Here is a 25,983-nt window from a genome sequence, read left to right on the forward strand (position 1 = left end):
TCCGCTTGTTCTTCAGGTGCTCATGGAATATCACTTGTTCCCTCAGGCAGAGAAGAATTGCGGGGGGGTGTTGGGGGGAAGCGGGAGGGAGGAGGATTCACGCAGGCCATGTGTTCAGCAATTAGTGAGGACGCTCTGTTCGTTTTCCCAGTGCCCGTCTCCTCTAAGCCCCAAGAGCTTGCCCTCTTGTTCCGGTATTACGGGGTTTGCGCTCTATGAGGCTCTCAGATTCTGTAGTTTTCTAGTCCTGCTCCTAAGTTCTGTCCTCTCTCGTTTGGAGAGCACGTGAGTGGGACAGCAGGCCGTCGCGCTGAGCCAGGTGCTGTGGGGCACGCCAGAGAGGCGTGCAGCCTGCTTTGGGTTTGTGTTTTTAATTGTTGCACAAAATCAGTTGCATACTTTAATGAATTCTGTTGCCCTGTGTAAGTTTTCTCTAGCTGTTATTTCTTCCTTGAAGTATGTGTTAATCAAAATGTATGTATGGTATTTCAGCTAAATCAATGGAAGTCTTATGTATAATTATTCACAGTTGTTGAAGTGATATGTAATATGGATAACTGAAACTCACAGCTATTCATTTAGGTTTGTATTAAAAACATTAAATAACCATCCCAGAGCATAATGCTGCGAGGGGCTCCAGGCCTTCCATTGCTTCCCACTATCAGATGGGTGCCCAGTAGCAGCGTAAGGGCAAGACCGGGATCTCAAGGGTCTTACAGAAATACTGGGCAGTTGGCATGGATTCTGTGTGCATTTTGAAAAAACAAAATGATTCTAAAAATATGTATCAATATGAATGATGAAAATATTTCAAATGTGAAGATCTTACAAGTACTTTAAAAGATGTAGAAACAGCATTTTAATGTCATTATTATATTCTACAAACCAACTTATTATTTTAGGATACCATTTTTATTAACCACTCAGCACTAGATTACTGTTACATTTGTACCTGAAATTGAATGGAATCTAGAGTCTTAATTGTGCAGTAAGGGAATTAGCCATTCTCATGCTTTCTATTGGATGTCTTATATAATGTATTTTAAAAATTAATACAGGTGATGCCTCTTAAAGTCCAGGTCTTAGTTGGCGACCAATTTTAGTGTTTATTTCAGATCCTTGGAATGTAAAGCCAAAAGATAACTTTAGATGTTACTTAGTTATATTACTGACTCTGTTTTTCATTTAAAAAATTGTTTAACCTGTTATTCATGAGAAATCTTATGTGGGGGACCAGTAAGTCAGGAACTAGATAAAAGCTAGGTTTTTGGGAGGACGGGGATTGGGAGCATGAGGGAAACTAGCAAGCCTTCCCCAAGACAGCGCTCCTCAGAGTGGCCTCGGCGGGAGGCCCGGGACCCTGGGTGAGGCCTGCAGAGTTAGAGCTCTCACAGGCACCCAGAGGCGCTGCGGAAGCCGGTTTCACTTAGCATCCTTGGGGAAGCAGCAACAATTATTGATATTTAAAAATACCCTGCATGCCGTCCTTTTATTTTCCACGTGCAAAACAGGAACGTGCACAGAACGCCTCTGCTGCGCATACCGGTGTCCCCCTCTGTCGCGGGGCACGGGGCGGGGGGGTGCTGAGCTGCTGTGCAGACTGAGCCCGGCCACTTCCATCACGGAGCACCTTTTAATTGAAAAAAGGAGTAACAGACGACAGACAGACTGTGGTGATTCAGTCTTCAGTATATGGCAGACGTTTTCTAGAAAAAAACCTGTTACTCTAAGGAAGTGTTACTCAAGGTAAACGTCAAGCTTCTAAGTTAAAAAATGAGAATTTTTAGAACCTGAATCTGCCACTGATCTGATTGAGCTCAACAACCTCCCAGTACAGATTGTTTGATGGTGTTGCTGGTAAAACTCCCGAATGTGGTTTAGCGTCCTGCGAAACAGAGTGAGTTATAACTCAGAAGGTCTCCATACCTCGTGTGAACTGGTGTTTGCCGTGTAACCAGTGTATTACGTCATAAAATCATGCATGAGTACAGCTTTCATTTGAAGTGCAAGAGAGAACAATGCATTTAGTGTGACTATGAAAATATTAAGGTTGTTAAAATATTACTCCCTTTTCTAGTTATATACGTATATCTGTATGAGTATGGATTTTCTTTGCATGTTAACAACCAAGACAGCTTAGTACAACAGTTTGAACACAAGAACAGTTGTTAGAATTAAGCTGTCTCCCATTAAGCTAGACATTTGGGATTTTCAGAAATACGTATTAGTGCCACTCTTCTCACTAAATTTTTTAGTTGTTGAAAATACAATTATTTTTCATAATAATGCTAATATATAATTGGTTTATTATTTTAAACTAAGTATGTATTCAAATTTTTCTCCATTTTAATTTCTTACATGGCAGATATCTGAAGATATATGTCACATACACAAAACCTCTTTTGGGTCCCAATAATTTTTCTTTCTCTTTTTTTTTAATTAAATTTGTTGGCATGATATTGGTTAATAAGATTCTGTAGGTTTCAAGTGTGCATACACTTCTATGCTATATCAGCTGTATAGTGCACAGTGGGCCCACCGGCCGATGATTTATTTTAAGAGTATAAAGGAGTCCTGAGACCAAAAGGTTTGAGGATCATTCTCCCAAGGCTTTTCCTTTTTTCAATCAAACGTCCCCAGGGCTTGGAGTCACTTCCCCTGAATTCTAGTTAACTCATCGTTTTGTTTACTCTGCAGTGTGACTGAATCCCTTTTAACACGCGGTTGCCAGGATTCCTTGCCGTGCTCCAGGTGCCTGGCGCAGGGCGTGGTGGGGTCATCACCCCAACCCTTTTGGCCTCAGCGGTTCCAGTCGGGCAGCTTCAGACGCAGGTTCTCCCGCTTCCTCTTCAGGCGGCGGTCCGGGAGGGCTGCCGCCTCCGACCACGCTGCTGTGTGCGGTGCTGGCACCGGCCGTTTCCCTTCTTCTGTCCGAGGGGCGTGGGTTTACAGTGTGGACTGTTCTCCTCAGGTCAGTTCAGTGGGCATGTTACCAAGTAAAGTTTAATTTTTTTTTTTGGCATTTTCGTTTGACAGGCAGAATTTAATATATAGAACATAAGAAATTAAGGGAATTTTTATAGTGTTTCATGGATGTCAGTACCATTATAAGTGCAAAGAAAAGGATGTTTTATTTTGGGTATCTATAATATATTGACAGCAGGTACCCTATCTTTTTTTAGGCATGGCAACAGGTACCTTATCATTTTTTAGGCATGGTAACAGGTACCCTATCTTTTTTTAGGCATAGAATGTAAAGGGGGAAAGTCTGCCTAGCATTTTTCAGTATTAAAGAATCTATTCTTTCATTTCAGAACTATGAATATACAATGCTGACATTGTTAGAGGACAGATTTTCAGAGAGTAAAATTACAGTATTTCCTGGATTACTATTAATTTTATAGCAGAGCACATGGTAAATTTCTAATCAATCGTAAGAATGTCTTCTCTGTTTTGTATAAACTGCTAATATTCTTTTCATTTATTTTCGGAATCAATAAAAATTTAAATATCAAGAGTAGGCTGCAGCATCTTAAAATAATCTTGTTAGTTGACGTAGAAGCACAATGTTTAAAATAACCTTTTTTGTGGTTGCACCAGTATTGCTTCCAAGCACGGGATACTTCCTGCAGCCAGTAAGGAGAGCTGCCCACGGCTGTTTGCTGGCCCTTGGTTTTCGCTGCAGGGTCGCTGTGCTGCGGCGGGTGGGTGGAGGGGGCTTTATTAAGAGGGCAGCTTTTTCCCCTTCCCCCTACCCCCCCGCCCCCCCCCGTCTCCTTTCAGTAGCCTTGATGAGAACATGTTGTCTTTTCATATTCACGTGGACTGTACAAAATAGAGAAGTTAAATTTTCAATTCAGTATTCTTTAAAGATTTTGAGTAGGTGCTTCCCACAAAACAACCAAGTTATGAATTAGACCTACACAGTATTTTTTGAAATGCTTTTTCATCATTTTTATTACCTATTTTTAAAATAGTAATTTGTCACATTTATCTTACATTAACTACCTACTACTATGGTTAAAATTTAAATACAAAAGACAGAAAAATCCCCTCAAAATGGAAGATTTCAATTTATTAGTAAAAATAATGTCAAATAAGCCTTAATAGTTTGGACTTTAGTATATTCCTTTTGTAAAATAAGTGGGCTGCCATGTACCCTTCATTTATTAATTCAGTAAACACTGAATGAACCCCTGTGTGTGCCAGGCACTGTGCTTCAGTGTTTATATTGACACTTTCAATGGGTTATTTGCTGTTCCGTGCCTCGTCGTTTTGTGTAAAAACTGTTAAGCACCACATGTTTTAAATCAGGGACGTTATACCTGCATCCTCAGTATGAATGCTTATAAAAAAGGAAACTTTATTTAGCAGCCTGTAAATCCCAAATCTGTGGGAGTGGGGAAGGATGGCTGTCATTTCTAAGTTTCGGGCTTTTTTTGAGAAATTACTTTATAGTGAACACTTTAATGTAAAATCCTAATAGGATTTAAAATAGTCTATATTAATACCTATTAATACTATTAGGGTGAAGTAAGGGCAGTGTTTTGAGTATTGCCAATTTGTTGTTTTACTGCTTGACACTTTCTTCCGATTAGCAATAACAGCAGTTAAAGCTTTGTTATTTGTTGGTACTTGCAATAAGTAATTGACATTTGATTAAGCAGTTGGTATTAGCGCACTTAGCCAACTGGTTAATAATATTGCTGTTTTAGAATTTCTGCAGGCAGCAACAAGTTATTTAATAGAAACTTTCTTGTGACTTTAATAGGCTTTAAATTTTTTCATTGCTTGAACTTGCTGTAAGAAATTTGTAAAAATGAAGGATTTTTGCAACCTTTCCAAAATAAAAGTTATAACTACTACTCAAGTATGGGTTTTATGTTGTTTTTACCTCCTAACTTACTAAATGTTTATAGATGAAAACTTTGTATAAGTCTGCAAACTTGAATTGAAAATTGGTCATTAAGAGGTGACCTGCACAAAAGATAAACCTAAGTTAAAGGCTTACATTTGCTTTGACTGCTTGCTTTTTTATTTTTTTAAAGGGGTCAGTTTTCTTTTGGTGAGATTACTTTCTTTTGGTGCATGGCCGCGCTATCTCTGCTAGATTATTGGAAGGCGTAGTGTCTGTGATTGGGGCTCTGCAGCCTTCTAGCATCTCAAGTGTCTGTTTTGTCTGGACTTTGCTCACGCAGCATTCTTGTGCAAAAATTTCAAGGCTTTAGTCTGGAGCACTGGGTCAAAGGATATGTCTCTTTGAAGGGTAGACAGGAGTTTTTTTATGTTTTATTCACTAAGTAGTATTTCATTTTACATCAAAGAATAGCAGCCTTTGAGACCCTTCCATGGTGGCGGTTTAGCATGTGAGGTTCTTTTTTCAAGAGTTGCACTAAATATGGAATAATGTTTCTTTGCGTTTCTCAGTCTACAGATGCTTTTTATATTCTTGTATTTAGATGAGACTATTAAAATAAAAAGAGAAAAAGCAGTGATTAGAAATGTTAGTTTGAGGAGAGTTTTACTTTTAAAAAACTTACACTGTACTGTTCTTTTTTGGTTTTTATACTACCCACAAGCTACAAAAAAAAAAAATAATGGTGAATAACTTTTAGGATTGTAACAATACTACTGCTTAAAATTCTAAGAAAGAAGTAATAACTAAGTGATTTTGGAAGTGTAAATTTTCTAGTCAAATGTACATTCTTTTATCGGTCTTCAAGTATTAGACGGGGAAGTTGGAAGAGGGGGGAGACACTTGAAAAATATCAAAAACTCAAGTAATGAAATATGTTAATATAGCTGAAAGTAAATGCTCTTTCTACACCTTTGGGATAGATTAATAAATGTATTATGAACCAATAACTTTAATCACTCAATAAATGATTGCTTATACATTTAGAAGATTAAATTATATTTAATATTTTATCACATGACATATACCTAAACATATTAACTAACATTAAAATAGCTTATTTTTATGTTTATGGCTAAATAGTTAAAATTACTGAAAAGTTACTTAAATAGAATTGATCCTTTAAAATAGCCATATTTCTACTCAGTGACATATCATTAGTATTAAAACAATTTCAGATAATTCATTTAACATTCATTAAAATAAGTCAGATCATTTATTACATACAATTATTTAAAATTATATTGATAGAGAACTTTGTTTTCTAAAATGTCCCATTAAAATGTTATTTTCACATTATCACACTGTATAAAACTTGTACTTATTAAATACTTAGAGGAAATGAATAGTAATAATAGGTTTTATATGCAGACAAGGCCACTGAAACTTAAAATAGAGAATGATCTTTATATATTAAAATTGTTTAAGGAACAAAAGCTCTTTCCTCTACAGTATTCAGCCATCTCTATTATCTGTGATTCTTCAGCAATTAAAGCAGATTTATTTTCCTCTTTGTTCCTACTTGGAATACTCGAACAATGCTGGAGAATTGAACTGAATGGAGTGTTTTATCTTTCAAAAGCTTTAAAGTTCTATGTACCAATTAGCAAAATACAGTAAAGGTTTAAACTGTTAATAGCCACAACATCTTTAATGCACAGAGGTGTCTGAGCTGGTGCTGTGTAACAGTCCCCATTGTGTCTCTTTTAAGGACCATCACTGGGTCACTTCTTTTCCTGCCTCACTACCTGCTGTGTATGGAAATTGTGGAGAGGACTGGACACGCACTCTCAAGGATTTAAAATTCTCGCATGTTATTATATAGGCGTCTTAGCTCTCAAGAAAATAGAATTGAAAATATTATATTTGGGTGTTATTTTTGATCATATTTTAGTGATTATACAATTTATATGTGAAAATACATTATTTTTCTTTAATGAATTCAGAGTTCATAAGCCGTATATTATCTCCCTGGAAATTAGTTTTTAAATTTTATTCATTTATCTGAATATAACTATAAACAAATCATCAACGTTTATATCAGAGTATGTACATTCCTGATGCTTTATTTTATGATGTATTTGTGTGTAGGTTTCTTTTTATATTGTTTCTTTAGTAGTAGAAAAAGAATTTTGTTTTTAGGTGTGTAGCTTTTTTAATTGGCCAGCTTGCCAGATGATTTCAGAACTCAGGAATTCGTCCACATACCTGCCTTACCCTGTTACAGCCCCATGTCTGTCGTGGTACAGTAACTTTTTAATGAAGTCGGGGTGAGAGGAAGTGGAGAGCGCAGGGTACCATCTTTTGGCGGCAGTCGTTCCCCTCTCTCTGTCAGGCGTCTCTGGGAAGGGGGAGGGCAGGTCCCTGAACTGGAGACGGGCAGATGGGGATCCGCCTGTGCTCAGGCCTTCTGCGCTGCCTGCCTCAGTCCGGCTGCCTCCGCCCTCCACCGTCTGCTGGCCCGCTGGCCGCGCCCCAGCCGCGCGGGCCCTACACGAGGGGGAAGGTTCGGCAACAGGGCGAGGGTGAGGAAGTGTCCCTGCGTGGGGCGCGCCCTGTTCCTCGGCCACTCTCCGCCTCTGCGGGGCGGCTGTGAATGGGCTCTTTGTTCAGTTCCTGGTTCATGTCTGATGCTTGGCTTCTTTCAGTTCTGAGTAGAGGGCATATTAGTTAATTACGGTTTTTTATTTTAATGTCTCCAATAAAATAGGTCTTAAAAAGGGTCTGGGCTTTCTCTAAGCAACATGTAAGACACGGATATACCAAAATGGTGCGCTGAAAGCACCTGAGGGTCTGATCAGTGTACTGGTTTGCATCTGCTACAACGACTACCGAGGCTCTATTGTTATAATTAAATCTATCAATTAAAAAGATTTTTAACCCTAATTGAGTAGTTTGAAATTTGACATTCACAAAAGTAAGATAAGGTTTCTGGTTTAGATATTCTCATCATGATGTGTTAAATACTCAAAAGTGGCAGGCGTGGCCTCTGCCCAGAGCGGTTAGAGATTTAGACGTCTCCCACGACAGTCTCTAGTTTGTGCAGATCCTGCAAGGGTTGTTTGGTTTTTGTTTTACTCGCCCCTTATTGCAATACCAAATGTTACTGTCCTTTTTCATTCGTTCAGTCACCTGAGCACCTGCTTTGTGCTCTGGGAATTTAGCAGTAACTGAGGAAAGCACCGTTGCCCTGAGAGCTTATACTTCTGTGTGTGCATCTGCCAGCTCTATTTCTAGATCGTTAAGAGACATCATAGATTGGTAAATGGTATAGAAGAGAATAAAGCAAAGGGATGTGGTACAGAGTAGGTGGCAGGGTTGGATGTCCCAGGGGTCTTCTGTAGGGCGGTCAAGGAAAGCGACCTCAAGAAGGATGTATGAACTAAGGTCTGAATGGTGAGGAGGAGTCTGCTGTGTGACAGTCCCAGGTAGGAGTGTGCTAGGTAGAGGGAAAAGGTAATGCCACAAAGTACAGACCAGTTAGCAGTGCTCGGAGAAGAGAAGGAAAGCTGTGTCCTTGTGAGAAAGGGGGAGAAGAAGGACATCAAATGAGGTCAGAGAGGTAGGCCAGGGGTGCGGCAGGTAAAATTTTCACTCGTGTCTTTTTTTGATGTTCATGAAATAATTATAGTTTTCTGTGATTACATTTTTAACAACTGCTTTTTAAAAAGGATCTGGTTTTTGTTTTTTGTCTTTGCATTTTAGATTTTGCATGTGGTACAACAGTTCAGTGATTCTTCTATTAAACTTCTGATTTTGAAATTGCCTTTTGATAAAGTTCGTATTGCGACCTGGGATATTGACTTCATCTCCTTCCTCTAACCCCCCACTCTCCGTGGCCATCCTGCCCTGCGCCCCGCCCCCTCCACCCTCCCAGCCAAAAAGGATGGAAAGTTGGTGATTTGTCATCAAGGTAAAGAAGGATAAGAAATTGGTGGAGCTGCTGTCCACCAAGTCGGTGCTGACAAAAGCACAGATGTGTTCAGGCTTCGGCACCCTGCTTCGTTCAGCCTGTCTGGGGCCTGGTGGCCACAGTTGGGTGTTACCGCGGTTGCAGCTCTCCTTGGACACTCTGCCCCTCCTTTCTCCAGCTTTCTCTCTGCTGCTTGGAATTTGTCTGTCACTGTGACTCTCTTCCTCTTTTGCTGACAGTGTAGCTGACAGTTATCTGTCTTTCCTTTTCTGGCCGCGGGTGCGCCCCTCAGCCCTCCCTTCCGTGACTGGCTGCCTCTCTCCCCTGCCCCTCTGCCTGCCTGCCTGCTCCTGGCTCTCTGGCCAGTTTTTTGCTGTGATCATTTCTTTTCTTTTTTCACTCCTCTATGTCTCTTCTACTCGCCTGGCTCTTCCCCTTCTCTCCTTTCATCCCACACTTTTGTAGCTTTTGTCCTCTTTTTTCTTTACTTCTTTCTTCCTCTCCTCCAAAAAAACGAGAGCTACCTCCAGAGGAGAGAGCGAGCGGGCCCGACCCTCTAATTGCTTTTTTACCTTAGGTCTTATTTCCCCCAGAAACGTACAGGACCTTTGAAGACATTGACTAACTGGAAAGAGAAGTGCTCTGCTTTAAACATCCTATTATGACTGCCTTTCATTGAATCAGAGTTAATTGAGAATACTGTTCAGACTCACATTTGCTCTTCAGATGCTGGGTTCTAGGGACCTTGGAGCAAAATATTGGCCCTAATTACATTGGTCTTATATGAGGTGTTCATTTGTGTCTATACTTGTATATGTATGTATAGTTGATATTTAATAGCTTTTGTCATGTAACTGGTCTTTTCTAACAGCATTTTACTAAATCATTTATGATATTACTCTCTGCACAGATTTTGACAAATCAGTTGTGTAGATGTTTTGCTGTATAACTGTCATTCCAATGAGAAAATTGTTTTAGTCACTTATAACCTATTTTTCATGGTGGGCATTTTTAACTGCATCACTCTAAAGGAGTTTCTGAAGGCCTTATTCATATTTGCTATATGTTATATTTGGTCATTAAACTGCATGTAATTAAAAACTTTATTTTTAATAGTAAAACATGCACATTGTAGAAACATGTAGACTTGGAAATGGCTCAAAGTATAGAGAAAATTAAAATTACCTTCTATTTCATAGTCTTGGTGAATTTACTTCTTTTTTATATGAGTGTTTAAACACACCAACTTCCAAAATATTTACATATAACACAACTCATGCTTTATATTTGCTGTCCTGCATTTTTACTTTATTTGCATTGTATTATGAATATTTTTGTTTTTAAAATTATTCTAAAGTATAATTGTAAATGGCTATATAATTTCCCATTGTATCATAATATCTATTGTTACACAGCAGATTGTTTACATTTTTTATAATTATATACAATGCTAGAATAAACATCTTTATACCTAAGTCAAATCTTTAATACTGTTTTTGTTGTGGGGTTGATTCTTTGAAGTGGAATTACTAAATCAAATGGCTTAGTATTAATTTTAAAATTTTTCTTATGAGGACAGGTGATAAAGAAGAATTCTGATTAACCCTGTGTGACTTTCGGGACACAGCTCTCCAGAGCCTGCGCGTGTTTTCTAGTGTGCGCAGTCCCAGCCAGTGGCTGCCTTTCACTGACACGCGGCTCTAACACATTTTGCCTAACAGATAACACCATACATCTAGGATTAAAAAATAACAAAGCACATAGCACTTAAATGATGTAGCATCGATGTAGAAAGTACTTAACAGCTTAGTACATTTTGAGGATCAACATTATGAACTAAGTTATCATTGTACTATCAATTAGTGGATGTATAGGTTGATGAGATTTTTATCATAAATATTTAAAATATTAGGCCAATGCATAACAATTGGTCCTACTACTGCTATTACTATTACTTTATAATGCATTATAACAGAGTTCTTAAATAAAGGATGTATCTGAGGAAGTTATGAAACAGACTCCTATTTTATGACAGTATGTATTGTTACAAAGCTTTTGCACAATACTGCATCATTTATTGGGTGAACTATATCATTATTGATTTCTAATTTAATGTCATTGTAGCCAACAGCATACTCTTTATGACTGCAGTTTTGAAGTTTCTTGAGACTTTTATTTTTAATGGCCCAGGATGTGGTCTACCTTAATTAATGTTACATGTACACTTCAAAAGAATGTGCATTTTCTAGTTTTGGGTTAGTTCTATATATTTCAGTTAAGCTTTCAGTTGATTAATAGTGCTATTCGAATTTTTTTTTTATCCTTGTATATTTTTCTTCAGCCTGAAGATTTTCATTTAACATTCCTTGTAGTGCCAGTCTCTTGGGACAAAATCTGAACTTCTCTGTAAATGCCTTGATTTTGCCTCTCCTTTGAAAGACCTGGACTTAGCTCAGGCTGCCACAATGAAATGCCGTAAACTGAGTGGCTTAACAGAAGTTTATTTTCTCCTTGTCCTGGAGGCTAGAAGGCCAAGCTTCAGACACCACCTGGTTGGTTTCTGGTTGTGTCTGTCTCTCTCTCCCCCTGGTAGACAGTAGCCTTATCATTCTGCCCTCAGGGGGCTGGGGGTGGGGCAGACAAGCGCTCCTGGTGTCTGTTCTTACAAAGGCACTAATCCCATCACAAGGAGCCCACTTAAGACCTATCTGACCCTAATTGCTTCCCAAAGGCTCTATCTCCAAATTCTCCTCTATTGGGGGTGAAGTCTTTACGAGTTGGGGGAGGGCATGGAGGTGCACCTAATGTTATGGACATTTAGTCCATACAGCCTATTTATTGGCTTTAGAATTCTAGGTTGAAGGTTTTTATTTTAGCACTTGTGTCATTCAGTTTTCTTTAAAAAATTGTGATAAATAAAACACAATGTACCACTTGAGCCATTTTTAAGTGTACTATTCAGTGTCATTGAGCACATTCACAGTGTTGTGCAGCCATCACCGCTGTCCAGAGCTTTTCCGTGACCCCAGACAGAAACTTTGAACCCATCAAACAGTCGCTCTCCCCGCCGCCTTCTTCTCCCAGTCCTGCAATCTTTATCATACCTCCGCCTTGGAATGTGCCTGCCATGGGCACCTCACATAAGCAGACTCATATTCTGTTTGTCCTTCTGTGGCTGGATTAATTCGTTTAGTGTAATGTTGTCAAAGTTTACCCATGCTGCATGTGTCAGAATTTACTCCCTTTTTAAGGTTATATAATACTCCATTGATGTGTATGCCAGATTTTGTTCCTTCAGTGTTGATAGGTATATGTGCTGTATCTTCCTTTTGGCTGCTGCATATAATGTTGTTGTGAAACGCACATGTACAAATATCTGTTCTAGATATTCCCCTTTCCCTCCTCTGATTCTTTTGCCTGGCCAGATAATCAAATCAACAGGAGGTAGAGGACAAGAGAAAATCCAATTTAATGTCATGCGCACGGGAAGCCACCCATACATGAGAAATCTGAGACCCCCCTGCCCCCCACATACCTGAGAGGTTCAGACATAGAAAGAGGGATGGAGGTATATAAGACATCCTGAGCGGGGGTGAGGTAAGGTGCTTTGGGGACTTCAAAACACCATTGCAGGATGATAAGAAGAGAAGACATTTAGTGAACAGAGATTTGCCCTGCCTGATGGATTGGTCAAAAGTTATCTCTGGTAATCTTATGGACAAGGCCTCTAATTAAGTTCCAGGAAATTCGATGGAGGACAGAAGTTTCTCCTGAGCCAGAAGCTAAAACTGCCTTTAGTTCAAAGTGGTCTGCATACCTTGGAGGCACCCTTCGGGGTGGCTCGTTCAGAACCCCCACAGCTCAGTAAGAATCTGAAAGCACTTGCTACTCCTACACTGTTATAAAGAGATTGTACATCTGTATGATGTTCTGGACTTACCGTATATTTTGAGCAGTTAATTAGATTTAAGGTGCTACCTTTTCATGCATGTTTCTTTTGGTCGCTCTTATAAAGTAACATTGCATTATTTGGGTCAATTTTGAGGAAATATGTTAACTTTTTATGACTTTACAAGCCAAAAATCAAACTCATTCTCTCCTGTATAGTATGGAAAAATACACACTAAATACATTCAAGCCAATTAGTATATGCCTGTTTCTCTGTGCCTTGAGAGGGTACAGGAAGTCGGCCTGCGCTGTAGATGGCAACATAAAATTTACCGCCCATTTGGAAAGCAGTTTGATAACGTGTCAGGAACCGTGGAAGTTCTTATAATCTTTGACTCAGTTAATTTTACCCTTAGTGACTAACCTTAAAGGAATTAGGTTACTGAGATTTCATTGCAGCAATCTACATTTAAAAAGCAATAATAAAAAATAATTTGATTTCACAATAATAAGGAATGGGCTAAGAAATTATGGCACATTAACTTAATAGATTATTAACAAGGCCATTAAAACAAGAAATATGAAGACTGGGTAACTACGTGGAGAAGTCAGTGATGTGATACTTGAAAATAATCAGTGCAAAGTAACTTGACTCTAATTATATAAAGTGGATATGCACATGGATGATTATTGGTAGATAATAGGGACATGAAAACAGTTGCTAAGGTGTTAAGCATATGGATATATTTTTAAATTTTTCTTTAATATTGTTATTATGTTTTAACAGTATCTTTTTCAAGTAATAAGTATCCTGAAAGATTCATCTATTCTCTCTTTGGTCAGGTATCTTCTGATACTTTTTCTCCTTTAAAACCAGGTGCATTGTATTTATTATACTTCCCTTCATATCCTGATTTCGTCCTTTCAAACAGTGCCATAATGTAGGTTTTGCTGGACATTTTTCAGAGGACACCCCCTTGTCAGTACTGCACAGGTAGCATACAGTGGAGCTTGGGTCCTTCCAGATTTGTCTGAGTCCTAATTCCTTGCTCTTAGCCAATATTGTATTTCACAGTTGGATCATTTAGTTACCCCCACTTCCCCTCCTCTGGGTGTGCGGATCACAGACCTCTTATGTTCAGGAATATCGTCTTTACGTCCTCTGCAGCCCCTGACGTGGATGGCGTGGCTTAGCAGTGTCTTTCAACTTGGATTGAACGAATGAGGACCTGTTGCTCCCTGTTCCTTCACATTTATGAGTGTTACAGGGTTTCCAGCTGTGGTTGTATACTTATTAAAACAAACTTATTATCATATAATGTACTCATGTCTTTGACATATATCAGGAATGGAATATTCACCCTTATTTAAAAAGAAAAGCTAGGTTTTTTCTGTCCTCCAGAGTTGAAGCAACTTACTGACTCGAATTGCAAAATTCTTTGTTGTACTTTTAACTACTAATGCATGTTTTTCAAAAAAGATTTTCTGCACCTAACATCAACTTTGTATTACTTGTTTAGTCCTTTTTAAAAAGTTCAGTAGTAATTTTCATCAGAATAGAGATCATGTCTGTACTGTTGAGCATTGTGTCCAGCGTCTAATACGTCATAGGTGCTGAAAAGTAGGTTGAATTAATAAGACACATTCTTTTTATTGTGCAAGATCAGCACTTTACATACATTAGTTCTTGTTATACCTCATTTAATTGATTTTATAGACGATGAACTAGGAGAAGCCTTCATTCGCCCAGAGCTGTGAGTTGGGGGTGTAACTCTGTTTTGACCGACCCCCTGTGTTTAGCTGCCGCTGCTCCCTGTCCTGCGGGGACACATCCTCAGGATGTAGGTGGGCGGTGATGAAGGTAGTTTCAGATTGAGGCACAGCCCGATTTCTTAGTTTCTTTCTTACTCATTATATGGTTAGCAGTGTCATCTGTATGATCCATTTCTGTGTTGACAGCATTCCATTTAAAACTTAGCTTTTGGTTCCAAGATAGCTTTGCCCAGTATGCAGATGGCGTCACATTCCAACACTCCTGTCATTACCTGGGTGGACTCCCACACCAGTGTGTTGCCTTAATAAACAGAGGTCGGTTCTCCTGGCTCGCCTCTGGTCACACAGCTTTGACTGTATATGCATCACAGGGGCCACTAACTTTTTAGAAGTGTTGAAAGTTCCAGTGTGCTAAGTAAATATATATAGTATGCTGTCAACTTTTTGTATTTTTCAAATTGTGAAATTTATTTTACGAAATGTCTTCATTATTTATGAGACCCTTTAATGGGTTTCTTGTGTGTTAGGTGTTTGTAAGGTCCTTACAGTTCTTATTACAGACCTAAGATTGTTTTCTTTTCAATATCTTTCATGGTTGAAGCAGAATATAAATGCAATCATCACATTTAAATAAGTTCAACTCTAAAATAGAGTTAAACACATAATTGATAACTGATAGCCTTCAGTAGAACAAGTTTCTGTAAGTAATTTTTATAGTGTTTCAATATATGCGCTATTAAAAACTTCTTTTTTAAAAATCCTTTTTTATTGAATTTATTGGGATGATTGAGGTTTAACAAAAGTGTACAGGTTTCAGGTGCACAATTCTACTGATCTGTAATAACAAGCAATTAGTGAACTTATTACCAAAAATACCTAGTAAAAGTTTTGGCTCTTTTGAGTGTACGGAGAGACCTATCAAAAATTCATCCCAAGTGGTGAAAACCTTTGAATTTATTTCTCTTTATGACAAGTGTAAACTATTAAGGTTAAGTGGGTGGGGCAACCGGAAGTAATTACTAAGGCCAGTGGTATTTTTGTGGTTTAAAAAAGGCAGAAGCTAATTATTCAGTTTTTATTTCAGTGGAATAGCGTCGAAAAGGAGGGCCCTGCAGAGCGGCTGTGCTCCCTCAGTGTTACCCTGATCTGCCAAAGACACAGCCATCACAGACAAAGCTTTTAAACCTGATCTACAGCCGCAGACGTCAGGAGGCTTTTGTTTGGAGTGCTTGCAGAAGAACTCCTTTATACAAATCAACGGGCAGATGAGGGACCATGATGAAAATTTGATTCTTTGAAGTCATAATGGTCATTGAAATGTGTGAAATTCTGGTATTGAAAAGAGAGCGACCAGCAAGACTCTAAATCCTGGGTGGTTGCAAGAAGCTTGCTGGGAGGTTTGTCTGCATTTTGACACCAACTTCCCATTGCTTGTTCCTGCTTCCTTTGTTATAAAAAAAAAAAGTTGAATTCACACAAGATAAATGGGAACAATTGATAACCGAATCATACAGTTTTTATGTGATAAATTAATATTTCATAATGAAAATTGGTATTTGAAAGCATAAAGCCCATTTATACATACTGGCATATACTTTCTTATACTTTCTTAAAGGTTTTTAAAATTTCCCTTCCCCTGAAGCACACTTGAGACATGGAAGACAAGCCTTCCCTTCCGCGCTAACGGAGTTACAAGCTGTGGGAGAGCTGTCACTGCCAGGGCAGCGCTTCGGAATTGTGCTGTGTATCTTCTCAGTAGCAAATTCTGTTTGAAAGGCCTTTAATCTCAGAGTCATATGATTCATTCCTGTTTTTAAAATGGCATATTTACATGAGATTGTGTTTCTGCTTTGTTCTATTAAGATAGTGATATTCTTTAATACTAGGAATATAGGTTTCATGTTTGACCTAACCACTTAAAAATTCACAGTTTGAAAATTCAATAAATCTGTGTTTTTATAAAATAACTTTATTAGAATTTTACAGATAACTACTAACCGTGAGTCTTGAGGTGCTTATGTGAAGGTTTCTTATTATACCTTGTCAGATTTAACTTTTTGTCATCCTAGGAAATTTATGAATTTTTATTGATGAATTTTCTATTTTACCAGTAAAATGAAATCTGTGGAAATGCAATATTGACATTTTGGGGGCATTTCTTTTATAAGTAGGTTTTTTAAAAATGATGGATGATCCCTAGAGTGAAACAGAAGTGGAAATCTAGAGACTCTTATTCAACATAGTGTAAATCATTTGTAGATTTATTTCTTTATTTTGCAAAAGTTGAGCCACAGGTAGGTCAGTGAGAACTTTGTAGTTCTTTCCAAGTGTTACTTTGTTTCAGTGGAGTCTGGCCTGGGAGCTTGAGCCCATTGAAATGTTGCCTCAGGACAGGTTCCCCGGCCCTCGGGGAGCGTCTGTGTGGAGGCAGCGGTGTCTATGGAGCGTCGCAGTGATGCCGGAAGTGTGGGCAGTCGGCCTGTCTGGCCTGTCTGGCCTGTCTGGCCTGAGAGCGTGCCTGCGGGGGCCAGGCCGGTGGGGCTCTGGCCCTCGTCCCGGAGGCGGGGGACTGGCAGCCTTTTCCCTGGCTTCGCAGCCGCAGCCGGGCTACCTGAGCTGCCGGGACTCAGGTCAGACGAGTGTGGGCTTCAAAATGCAGACCCTCATTTGTTAGAATGCCAGCAGTGACTTGGGGGGAGATATCCATAAGTGCCATGGTTTTTGGAAGCCATAGTTAGTTCAAAATAAAAAGAGCAACATTTGGTAGCTTTCTTTAAAGAGATTTTCCATCCTAAAAAATCATGTATCCCTTTGCACTTTGATAGTACAAATTAGGAAATATGATTTACATTTTTAAAAGATTTACTGGTTTTTAAATACTTCAGCATGTACATACCATCATACGTACCGCAGTTTATAAAGAAGAAGTCTGTTTCCTGGGATCTTGCCTCCCTGAGGCAGCTAGTGTGAAGAGCGCGCCTCCTTCCCTGCAGGTCTTGATTTAAAGAGCGGCAGTTTCTGGTTCCAGTTCTTAGAGGTCCCGCCCATCATGGGCGCGGCTGCTGTGGGCCTTGGACACAAGGCCTCACCCTATAGTTTTGGGGCACATGTATTGTTTCTTTATACCCTGCTGAGGATACGGTACATACGTTCATATAAAAATGCATAATCAGTAGTATGTTAATAGGACCGACTACAAATGCTATACTGAATTCAGAAGTGAGCATTGAGGACTCGCAGGAGCTGAGTCCTTTTCAAGCTCTTGAGTAGAGGAGTATGTTTTAGAAAGTCATTAAATAGTAGTATTTAGTAATAGTAGTGTTGGAAACTACTCTCCTTTGAAGTTGAACTTGACAGTTAAATACTACCAATTAAAACTTATTGTCATATCTTAAAAAGTATGTACCAATTACACTCATTCTTTTTTTTATTCTATCCTATATAAAAAGAAACTTTCTTTAAAATGTAGGCAAATACTACAAGTACATATTTGTGTAAATATTTCTGTGGATCATTGTGATAGTTTCTCCAAACAGGTTTTGACAAAGTAACCACACCTAATTATTGGTGCAGGGGATTGGTTGTCAGCTGAAATAACTTGAAGAGTTGTGTTTATAATCTGTGGGTAGAAAGACGAGTTGAGTCAGAAATACACTTTCCCATCTTCTTAATACGTATTTTAGTGCTAAGTATTTTTACTAGTTCTTTGGTCCACAGCATTGATTAGAGTGGCACAACAAATAAGCATCAGTGTTTAGAATTAGAGGCTACATTACAATGAAATTAAAACTCACAAAATGGATTAAATTTTCTGGTTTCCACAAGTTTGGTGTAATTATTTTCATGCTAACTCTGTCATTTTTAACCATCCATTTATTTATTCATTCATTCATTCATTCATTCATTCATTCACTTTACTACTGTTGTGCAGCATCTTAACTGTTTAAAAACCCCATGAATTATCCCTGGCCTGTGTGGTCCAGTTGGTTGGAGCATCATCCCATAAACTGAAAGGTCCAGGTTTGATTCCCGGTCAGGGCACAGGCCTGGGTTTGGGTTCCACCCTGGTTGAGGCTCGCAGAGGAGGCAGCTGATTGACGTTTCTCTCTCTCCCCTTCCCTTTCCCTCTAAGCGTGTCCTCTGGTGAGGATTTTAAAAAATAATGTTTTAAAAAATAAAACCCCATGAATTAGACATTATTATAATAACTTCCTAAGGCAACATTCTGTTTATCTACATGTTCACTAAATTTTTAAAAATAATTTTAAAAAATTTTCAATTACAGTTGACATACAATATTATAGTTTTAGGTGTACAACATAGTGATTATACATTTATTTGTCTTACAAAGTGATCACCCCCAAAAGACTAGTACCCATTTGATACTATACATAACTATTACAAGATCATTGACTATATTCTTTATGCTGTACGTTAAGTCCCCATGACTGGTTTTGTAACCACCCATTTGTACTTCTCCATCCGGTCACCGTCATCACCCTGTTTCCCCAACCTCCCTCCCGTCTGGCTACCGTCAACTTGCTCTCTGTATTTATGTATTTATGTATGTATTTGTTTCTATTTTGTTGGTGTATTTTTTATTTTATTTTAATAAGTGAAATTGATAGGGGAACTCAAGAGTTAAAGAGTGTAGCCTTAGTTGGTAGGTATCAGTGACTCGAGCCTGTGGCAAGGCCCTCCCAGGAACCAGACCGCCTGACCAGACTCCAGGAGGTGTGACAGGCCATCCAGCCTTGAGCCCTAGACAGTGTCTGAGCCACGGGGCACCAGGGAGGGAGGTCTGTGGCCAGATGAGGACCTGTCGGTCAACAGATAAATACGGGGCCGCAGCTCTTCCCTGGCGGGGCTTTTCCCAAACCCCTGACTCCCCGTCTCCTCCCTGCGGAAAGGTCGGCTGCCCGGGAGACGTTGAGGCAGTTACTGAGGGTCCGTGACCCGCTGTCTTCTCGGAGCGCTGGCACCCGAATAAAGCGCCTGTAAAGGTTCGGTCCCTCTCTGCTTATTGGTTCTGGGGGTGACAGGCAACACGCACGCTGACTTTTCCGGTTTCAAAATCATAGTGTTTTTCTTTGTATGTCTGACCTACTTTACTTTGAAAAAATATCTTCTAGACCCATCTGTGTTGTCACCAGTGGCAAGATTTTGTTCTTTTTATGTTCAGGTAATATTCATATATACATGTATATGTGTGCGTGTGTGTATGTGTATCTATCACTTCTTCCTTATCCGTTTGTCTGTCAGTGAACACTTAGGCTGCTTCCATATCTTGGCCATTGTAAATAATGCTGCAGTGAACATAGGGCAGCATACATCTTTTCAAGTTGGTGTTTTGAGTTTTTTCAGATAAATACCCAGAAGTAGAATTGCTGGGCCCTCTGGTAGTTCTATATTTTTTAAAATTTTTTAGGACCCTCCATACTGGCTGCACCAATCTGCATTTCCACTAACAGTGCATGAGGGTTCCTTCCAATACTTGCTTGTTGATGTGTTGATGATATATTGGTGTGAGGTCATGTTTCATTGTGGTTTCAGTTTGGATATCCATGAAATGAGTGATGTTCAGCATCTTTTCATATGTCTATTTTCCATATGCATGCCCACTTTGGAGAAATGTCTTTTCAGGTACTGTGCCCATTTTTTAATTGGATTGGGGTGTGTGTGTGTGTGTGTGTGTGTGTGTGTGTGTTGTATGAGCTCCTTATACATTATGGATATTAATTGTTTATAGGTGTTTGTGTGTGTGTGTGTGTTGTATGAGCTCCTTATACATTGTGGATATTGTTTATAGGTTTTATCATTGGCAAATATCTTTTTCCATTTACTAGGTTGTCTTCTTTTGATGGTTTGCTTTGCTGTGCAAAAACTTGTTAGTTTCCTGTAGTCTCACTTTGTTGTTGTTGTTGGTTTTTTACCTCACCAGAGAAGACCTATTTAAAAAAATAACACCAAGAGTGATGTCAAAGGATTTAACTTTGTTTTCTCATTCTGGGAGGTTTATGGTTTGGGGTCTTACAGAGAAGTCTTTAATCCATTTTCAGTTTATTCTTATATATAGTGTAAGAAAGTGACCCATGATGATTCTTTTGCATGTATCTGTCCAGTTTTCCTAGTGTCATTTATTGAAAAGACTGTCTTTACCCCACTGTGTGTTCTTGCCTCCTTTGGCACCACTAATTGACCATGTAGGTGTGGGTTTACTTCTGGGCTCCCAGTTCTGTTGATCTGTGTGCCTGCTCTATGCCAGCACTGTTTGTATTACTGTGGCCTTGTAGTATAGCATGATATAAGGTAGCATAATACCTCCAGTTTTCTTTTTCTTTCTCAAGATTGCTTTGGCTATTTGGGGTCTTTTTTGTTCCCGTATAAATTTTAGGATTATTCTAGTTCTGTGAAAATGCCATTGGCATTTTCATAAGAATTGCATTAAATCTATAATTTGCTTTGGGTAGTATATGGACATTTTAATGACGTTAATTCTTTCCATCCATGAGCACAGTATATGCTTCCATTTATTTGTTTCTTCTTCAGTTTCTTTCTTCAGTGTCTTAATCTTTCAAGTACAGCTCTTTTACCCCCTTGGTTAAATTTATTCCTAGTATTTTATTGTATTTTGATGCAGTTGTTTTGATTGTTTTCTTAATTTCTTTTTGATAGCTGCTTATTAGAGTATAAAAATGCAACCAATTTCTGAGTATTCATTTGTATCCTCCTCCTTTATTTTATTTACTATTTCTAATCGGGGGGTTTTTTCAGTGGATTTGTTAGGGCTCTCTATATAGAGTGTGGCATATCATCTGCAAATAATGACAGTTTTACTTCATCCTTTCCAATCTGGATGATTTTATTTCTTTTCCTTGTCTGATTATTGTGGTTAGGACTTCCTATGTTGAATAAGAAAGGTGAAAGTGGACACCCTTGTCTTGTTTCTGATTATAAAGAAAAAACTCTCAGCTTTTCACTGTTATGTATGATCTTAGTGAAACTGGAAGAGCTGGCGTGTGCGCTTCCTGTCACCACCAGACCCAATGAGCAGAGACAGGGGTTGAATCTGTGTGGGCGCTTCATTCAGAGGGCGGGCGATGTGAGAGGGCAGCAGGTTCATACCCTAACAGACTGTCTGACATTCCACTTCAAACCGACCCTTTATATAAGGAGAAGAAAAGTGCAGGCAAGGGGTTTGGAATTCAGGGAAAAGGTAATCAGATAAAAGGCACAACGTTCTTCCCTCTGTCCACCAGGGTTCTTCATCTGTGTCCTGGGCGGTGGGCGCCCCACCCTGGAGCCCGGTGGCTCGCATTCCGCCCTGATGCCCTGCAGTCCTCCCCCGGCACCGAGGTGGAACTGCTCCTGGTCTCCTGGAGCCTGGGCGGGTCAGACCCTCAGTTCCTGGAACAGTTCCTTTCTGCAGGCACTGACTACTAAGCTTATTGACTGTCACCTAACGCTAAAATTTTCTGACTCCTGAGTGCCCCACCCCCATCATTAGCTGTGGATTTATTATATATGGCCTTTATTATTGCGAGGTATTGTCCCTCTATTCCGACTTTGATGAGAGTTTTTAATCAAAAATGGACATTAGACTATGACAAATGCTTTTTTGCATCTATTGATGTGATCATATGATTTTTATTCTTAATTTTGTTTATGTGGTGTATCACATTAATTGATTTGTGGATGTTGTACCAACCTTGTATAAATTCCACTTGATACTGGTGTATGATTTTTTTAAATATATACTGCTGAATTGGGTTAGCAAATACATTGCTGGAGATTTTCATATTTATGTTCATCAGGGATATTGTCCTATAATTTTTTTTTCTAGTGTTTTTGCCTGATTTTGATATGAGGGAAATGCTGGACTTGTAAAATGAGTTTTGGAGTCTTCCCTACTCTTCAGTTTTTTGACATTTTTTTAAAAAAGATAGGTAGTAATTGCTCTTTGAATGTTGGTAAAATTCACCTGTGAAGTCAACTCTCTGGTCCAGGGCTTTTGCTTATTGGCAGTTCCTGATTATTGGTTCAATTTTATTAGTAATTACTGGTCTGTCCAGACTTTCTGTTTCTTCCTGATTCAGCTTTGGAAGATCGTATGTTTCTAGGAATTGACCCATTTCTCCCAGGTTGTCCCATTCGTTGGCATTTAATTGTTTGTAGTTTTTTTCTGATAATGCTTTGTATTTTTGTGGAATCAGTTGTCTTTCTCCTTTTTCAGTTCTGACTGTGTTTGGGGGCGAGCTCTCCTTTTTCTTTATTAGTTGGCTAAAGTTTTATCTATTTTGTTTTTTCCCCTTTGTTTTATTGATCTTTTCTTTGTTTTTTGGACTCAGTTTTGCTTATTTCTGATGTAGGGGGAGGGTCTGACCCTTTGGAGTGAGAGTTGCACAGGCCAGGCCCTGGTGTGGGCCGAGCCCTCCCTGTGGGTGTGTGTTGTGGAGCTGGTTGTGTGTTGGCTCTGCAGACTCCTGGGAGGGGCTCTGGTGCAGACGCAGGGTCAGCCGGTTTTTGAGCCTGGCTTGGAGTTAGTTGCCTGGTGGAATCCACAGAGTTGAGTTCAGCTTGTGCTGGGTGTATGGGCCCGTAGTTGAGGCCATGTTCCAGGCCAGCAGTGACCATGGCATATTCCAGGCTTGCGGCTACCTGATGGGGATTACACTGCAAGCTGAGACCAGTCACTGCTGGTGCGGGACTTGGGGTGGCTGAGCCAGAGGCAGGGCGCTCTGAGCCAGCCGCTGCGTGTGGGCCTTTGAGAAGCTTTAGGAAATTTGGCAGTGGGTGCCGAGGGGGCCTGCTCATTGGGAGCCACCCACAGGGGCTCAGCCGGCAGGAGTAGGGGGGTCTCAGGCAGTCGCAGGTGGGAAGGGCTAAAGGAGGGAGCAGTGGGGCCTACAGGCACTTTGGTCTCGGAAGGAGCTATCCCAGCCCATTCGCCTCCAGCCCTGACCTCAAGCTATCAGTTCAGTTCCTCCGTGGGGGGCCCTGGAGCCCAAAGCCAGGGATCAAGCCTGTGCTTGGGCCCTTGAAAATCTGTGCCGCTGGGTCCCCGGCAGCCCTCCGTCCCACCCAGACACAGTCCCCGCTGGTGTCCACAGCAGACAGCGGGGGGCTCCACTCCAGGCACTGGAGCCCCGGGCTGTGGAGCCCCATGTCAGCCTGGGACAACCCAAGGGGAGTTCTGCAGCCAAAACATCCCTCTGAGTTTTTAAGGTGGGACTTGCCTGTTCAGTGTCTGCCCTTAGTTGTAGGATTCCCGCTTGGCCAGTCTTCGGGTGGTTCTCAGTGAGGGCTGTTCTGTAATTTAGTTGTGACTTTCATGTGTTTGCGCATAGGGTTTAAATTTTCCAGCTTACTCACTGGAAGCCGTAATCAGTTATTTAAAATTTACATCAGTAAGCAAACCATGATTTTAAAGCTTCCTTATAATCGTTCTTACAAAGAATGATATGATTGCCTCTAATGTGATTTTTGAATAAAGTGTTTAACCGTTACTAAATGGTGACTTAAAGTCTGAATTACTTTATTATTTTATGTCATCTCTACTACTATAATTTGATAAATATGTCTAATCTGGGGCATCAGAATTGTATGCATTCATCAGTTGAGCATTTGATAGTGCATAGAATTATAGAAAAAGAGAGACAAGTGTCTGCAAAGTCATACAACTTTTCGACTTATCTTTGAAAGTAGATTTGATGTATCATTTTCGTCTTTAGCAGGCTTCACTGAAGGGAGATACATCAAAATGCTCATTAAAGTTGTGAATTGATTTTCATTGTTTGCAAAAAGGATCAGGCCTTCCTCTGAACAGAATGCCTTGTTGTAATCAGTTTCATACAGAAACCTCCGGTAAATAGGTGTTTTTTTAAATTTAGTCATTTTTTTAATCCTTTACTTTTAATATCCCTTTGCATTTTTTCCTGTGCTGGCCAGTTCATACCTGCTCATGAAATAAGAGTCTATGGACTATGGGTTCCTCTACCAGCAAACTCTATAGAAATGCCCCCAAAATTTTTATGAACCCTTTTGCACCGCACCTAACACCACCGCCCCATACATTTTGCAAATAAAAATAGCAGTTTTTATTGTAAAATAGTGGAGTAATAAAATAAGGCAGAAAGCTTTAAACAAACCTCAGTTTACAAGTCAGTCTGAATAGAGTTGCGTGAATACAGAAAGCAGCCCCGGAGCACGAGTGGGCTGTGAGGCACGCGCTTGCTTGTTTCCCTGCAGGACCTCACTACTCTAACCGGCGTTCCGGAGGAGCACGTCAAGACTCGGAAGGTGCGGATCTTCGTGCCCACGCGCAATAACATGCAGTCCGGCGTGAACAACACCAAGAAGTGGCGGATGGAGTTCGACACCAGGGAGCGCTGGGAAAACCCCCTGATGGGCTGGGCATCCACGTGAGTGCTGTGCTTTCATTGCGTGTCATCTTCCGCTCACTCTCCATTTAGGTTTTCCTTTTAGACACCCCGAATCCAAAACCGCTCCGTGCGCAGCACGCTGTAGTCCAGCCTGCTCTGCTTTGGCGTCGCTGTTCTAAGACACAGACGCGTCCTCACACGTAGTAGACACGCAGGGAACCGTTGAAAGGGTGGCCCCACGGAGCGCTCTGGATGTGGTGGTTTCCCAGGGTTGCGTCTCAGGGGAGGTGACCGAAATCGGGGGCACCGTGAGCGCGCCCAGCCGCGCGCTAGTGCCTGGTGAGGAGCACTCTCACTCAGTTTTCAATTAAAATAAAACTTCTTTATAAAGCACTTTTTTGTTTGTAAGGGGAGGCGACTAGAGGAGATGAAATATCAGGTATTTTGCGCGAAACATCTAAGTTCCTGAGACTGCTGATGAATAAACATGCAGCGCACTGGAATAAAGTGGCCACAGTGTCCACTGTGGGACGTGGCCCGGGTGGTAAGCAGCAGGACCTCATCGCCAGGTGAATGGCAGAAGCTGTGGCTGCAGAAGACGGGCAGATGAGCTGGGAACCTGCCATTCGCACAGAGGCTCCTGGAACGTTTTGTGCGCCCAGTCCTCAGCTGAAGACAGTTGCCAGCTTAAGTTGTCTCACTTTAGAATAAAGTGTGATGCTTAACATTTTTTCCTGTTGAAAAACATTTTGTTCCTGTTGATTCATTCACTGCACTATTTATCGATGGCATTTGGTTAGTTTTCAGTTGGGGTTCTTATGCATAATTCTTAAATAAAGATTTTTGTGCATATCGTTTGGTGAACATATGACTTGTTAATATGCCAGTTACATATTATCAGTTATTCAAAACTTTTATATTAAGTAGCAATAAGCTATTAATTCTCTATTCCTTATGCTTATCTAGTTAATAGCAGTGTCAATATGATGGGTTTTGTTCTAGCAGATGGTTAAACTACTGACAGAAATTGTGGAGGATGTATTTTACTCTTTGTTAGGGGCGTCTGTTTCAGTCTTACCCCTGGTCTTAGTCCTGGGACTTACTGTTAAAAA

General features: G+C 40.0%; 1 protein-coding gene across 1 annotated transcript in view; it reads left to right on the top strand.

Moving 5' to 3' along the window:
* NDUFS4 (NADH:ubiquinone oxidoreductase subunit S4) overlaps window positions 1-25,983 on the top strand; it is an 80,133-nt gene that overhangs the window by 34,673 nt on the left and 19,477 nt on the right. The window contains exon 3 of the mRNA XM_054575337.1: window positions 24,738-24,910. Coding sequence (XP_054431312.1) covers window positions 24,738-24,910 — 173 coding nt within the window. The remainder of the gene's footprint in view (window positions 1-24,737; window positions 24,911-25,983) is intronic.

Source organism: Pteronotus mesoamericanus, unplaced genomic scaffold, assembly GCF_021234165.1.
Source record: "Pteronotus mesoamericanus isolate MK-2021 breed Mesoamerican mustached bat unplaced genomic scaffold, CSHL_Meso_final contig_29, whole genome shotgun sequence".
Classification (NCBI taxonomy): Eukaryota; Metazoa; Chordata; class Mammalia; order Chiroptera; family Mormoopidae; genus Pteronotus; species Pteronotus mesoamericanus.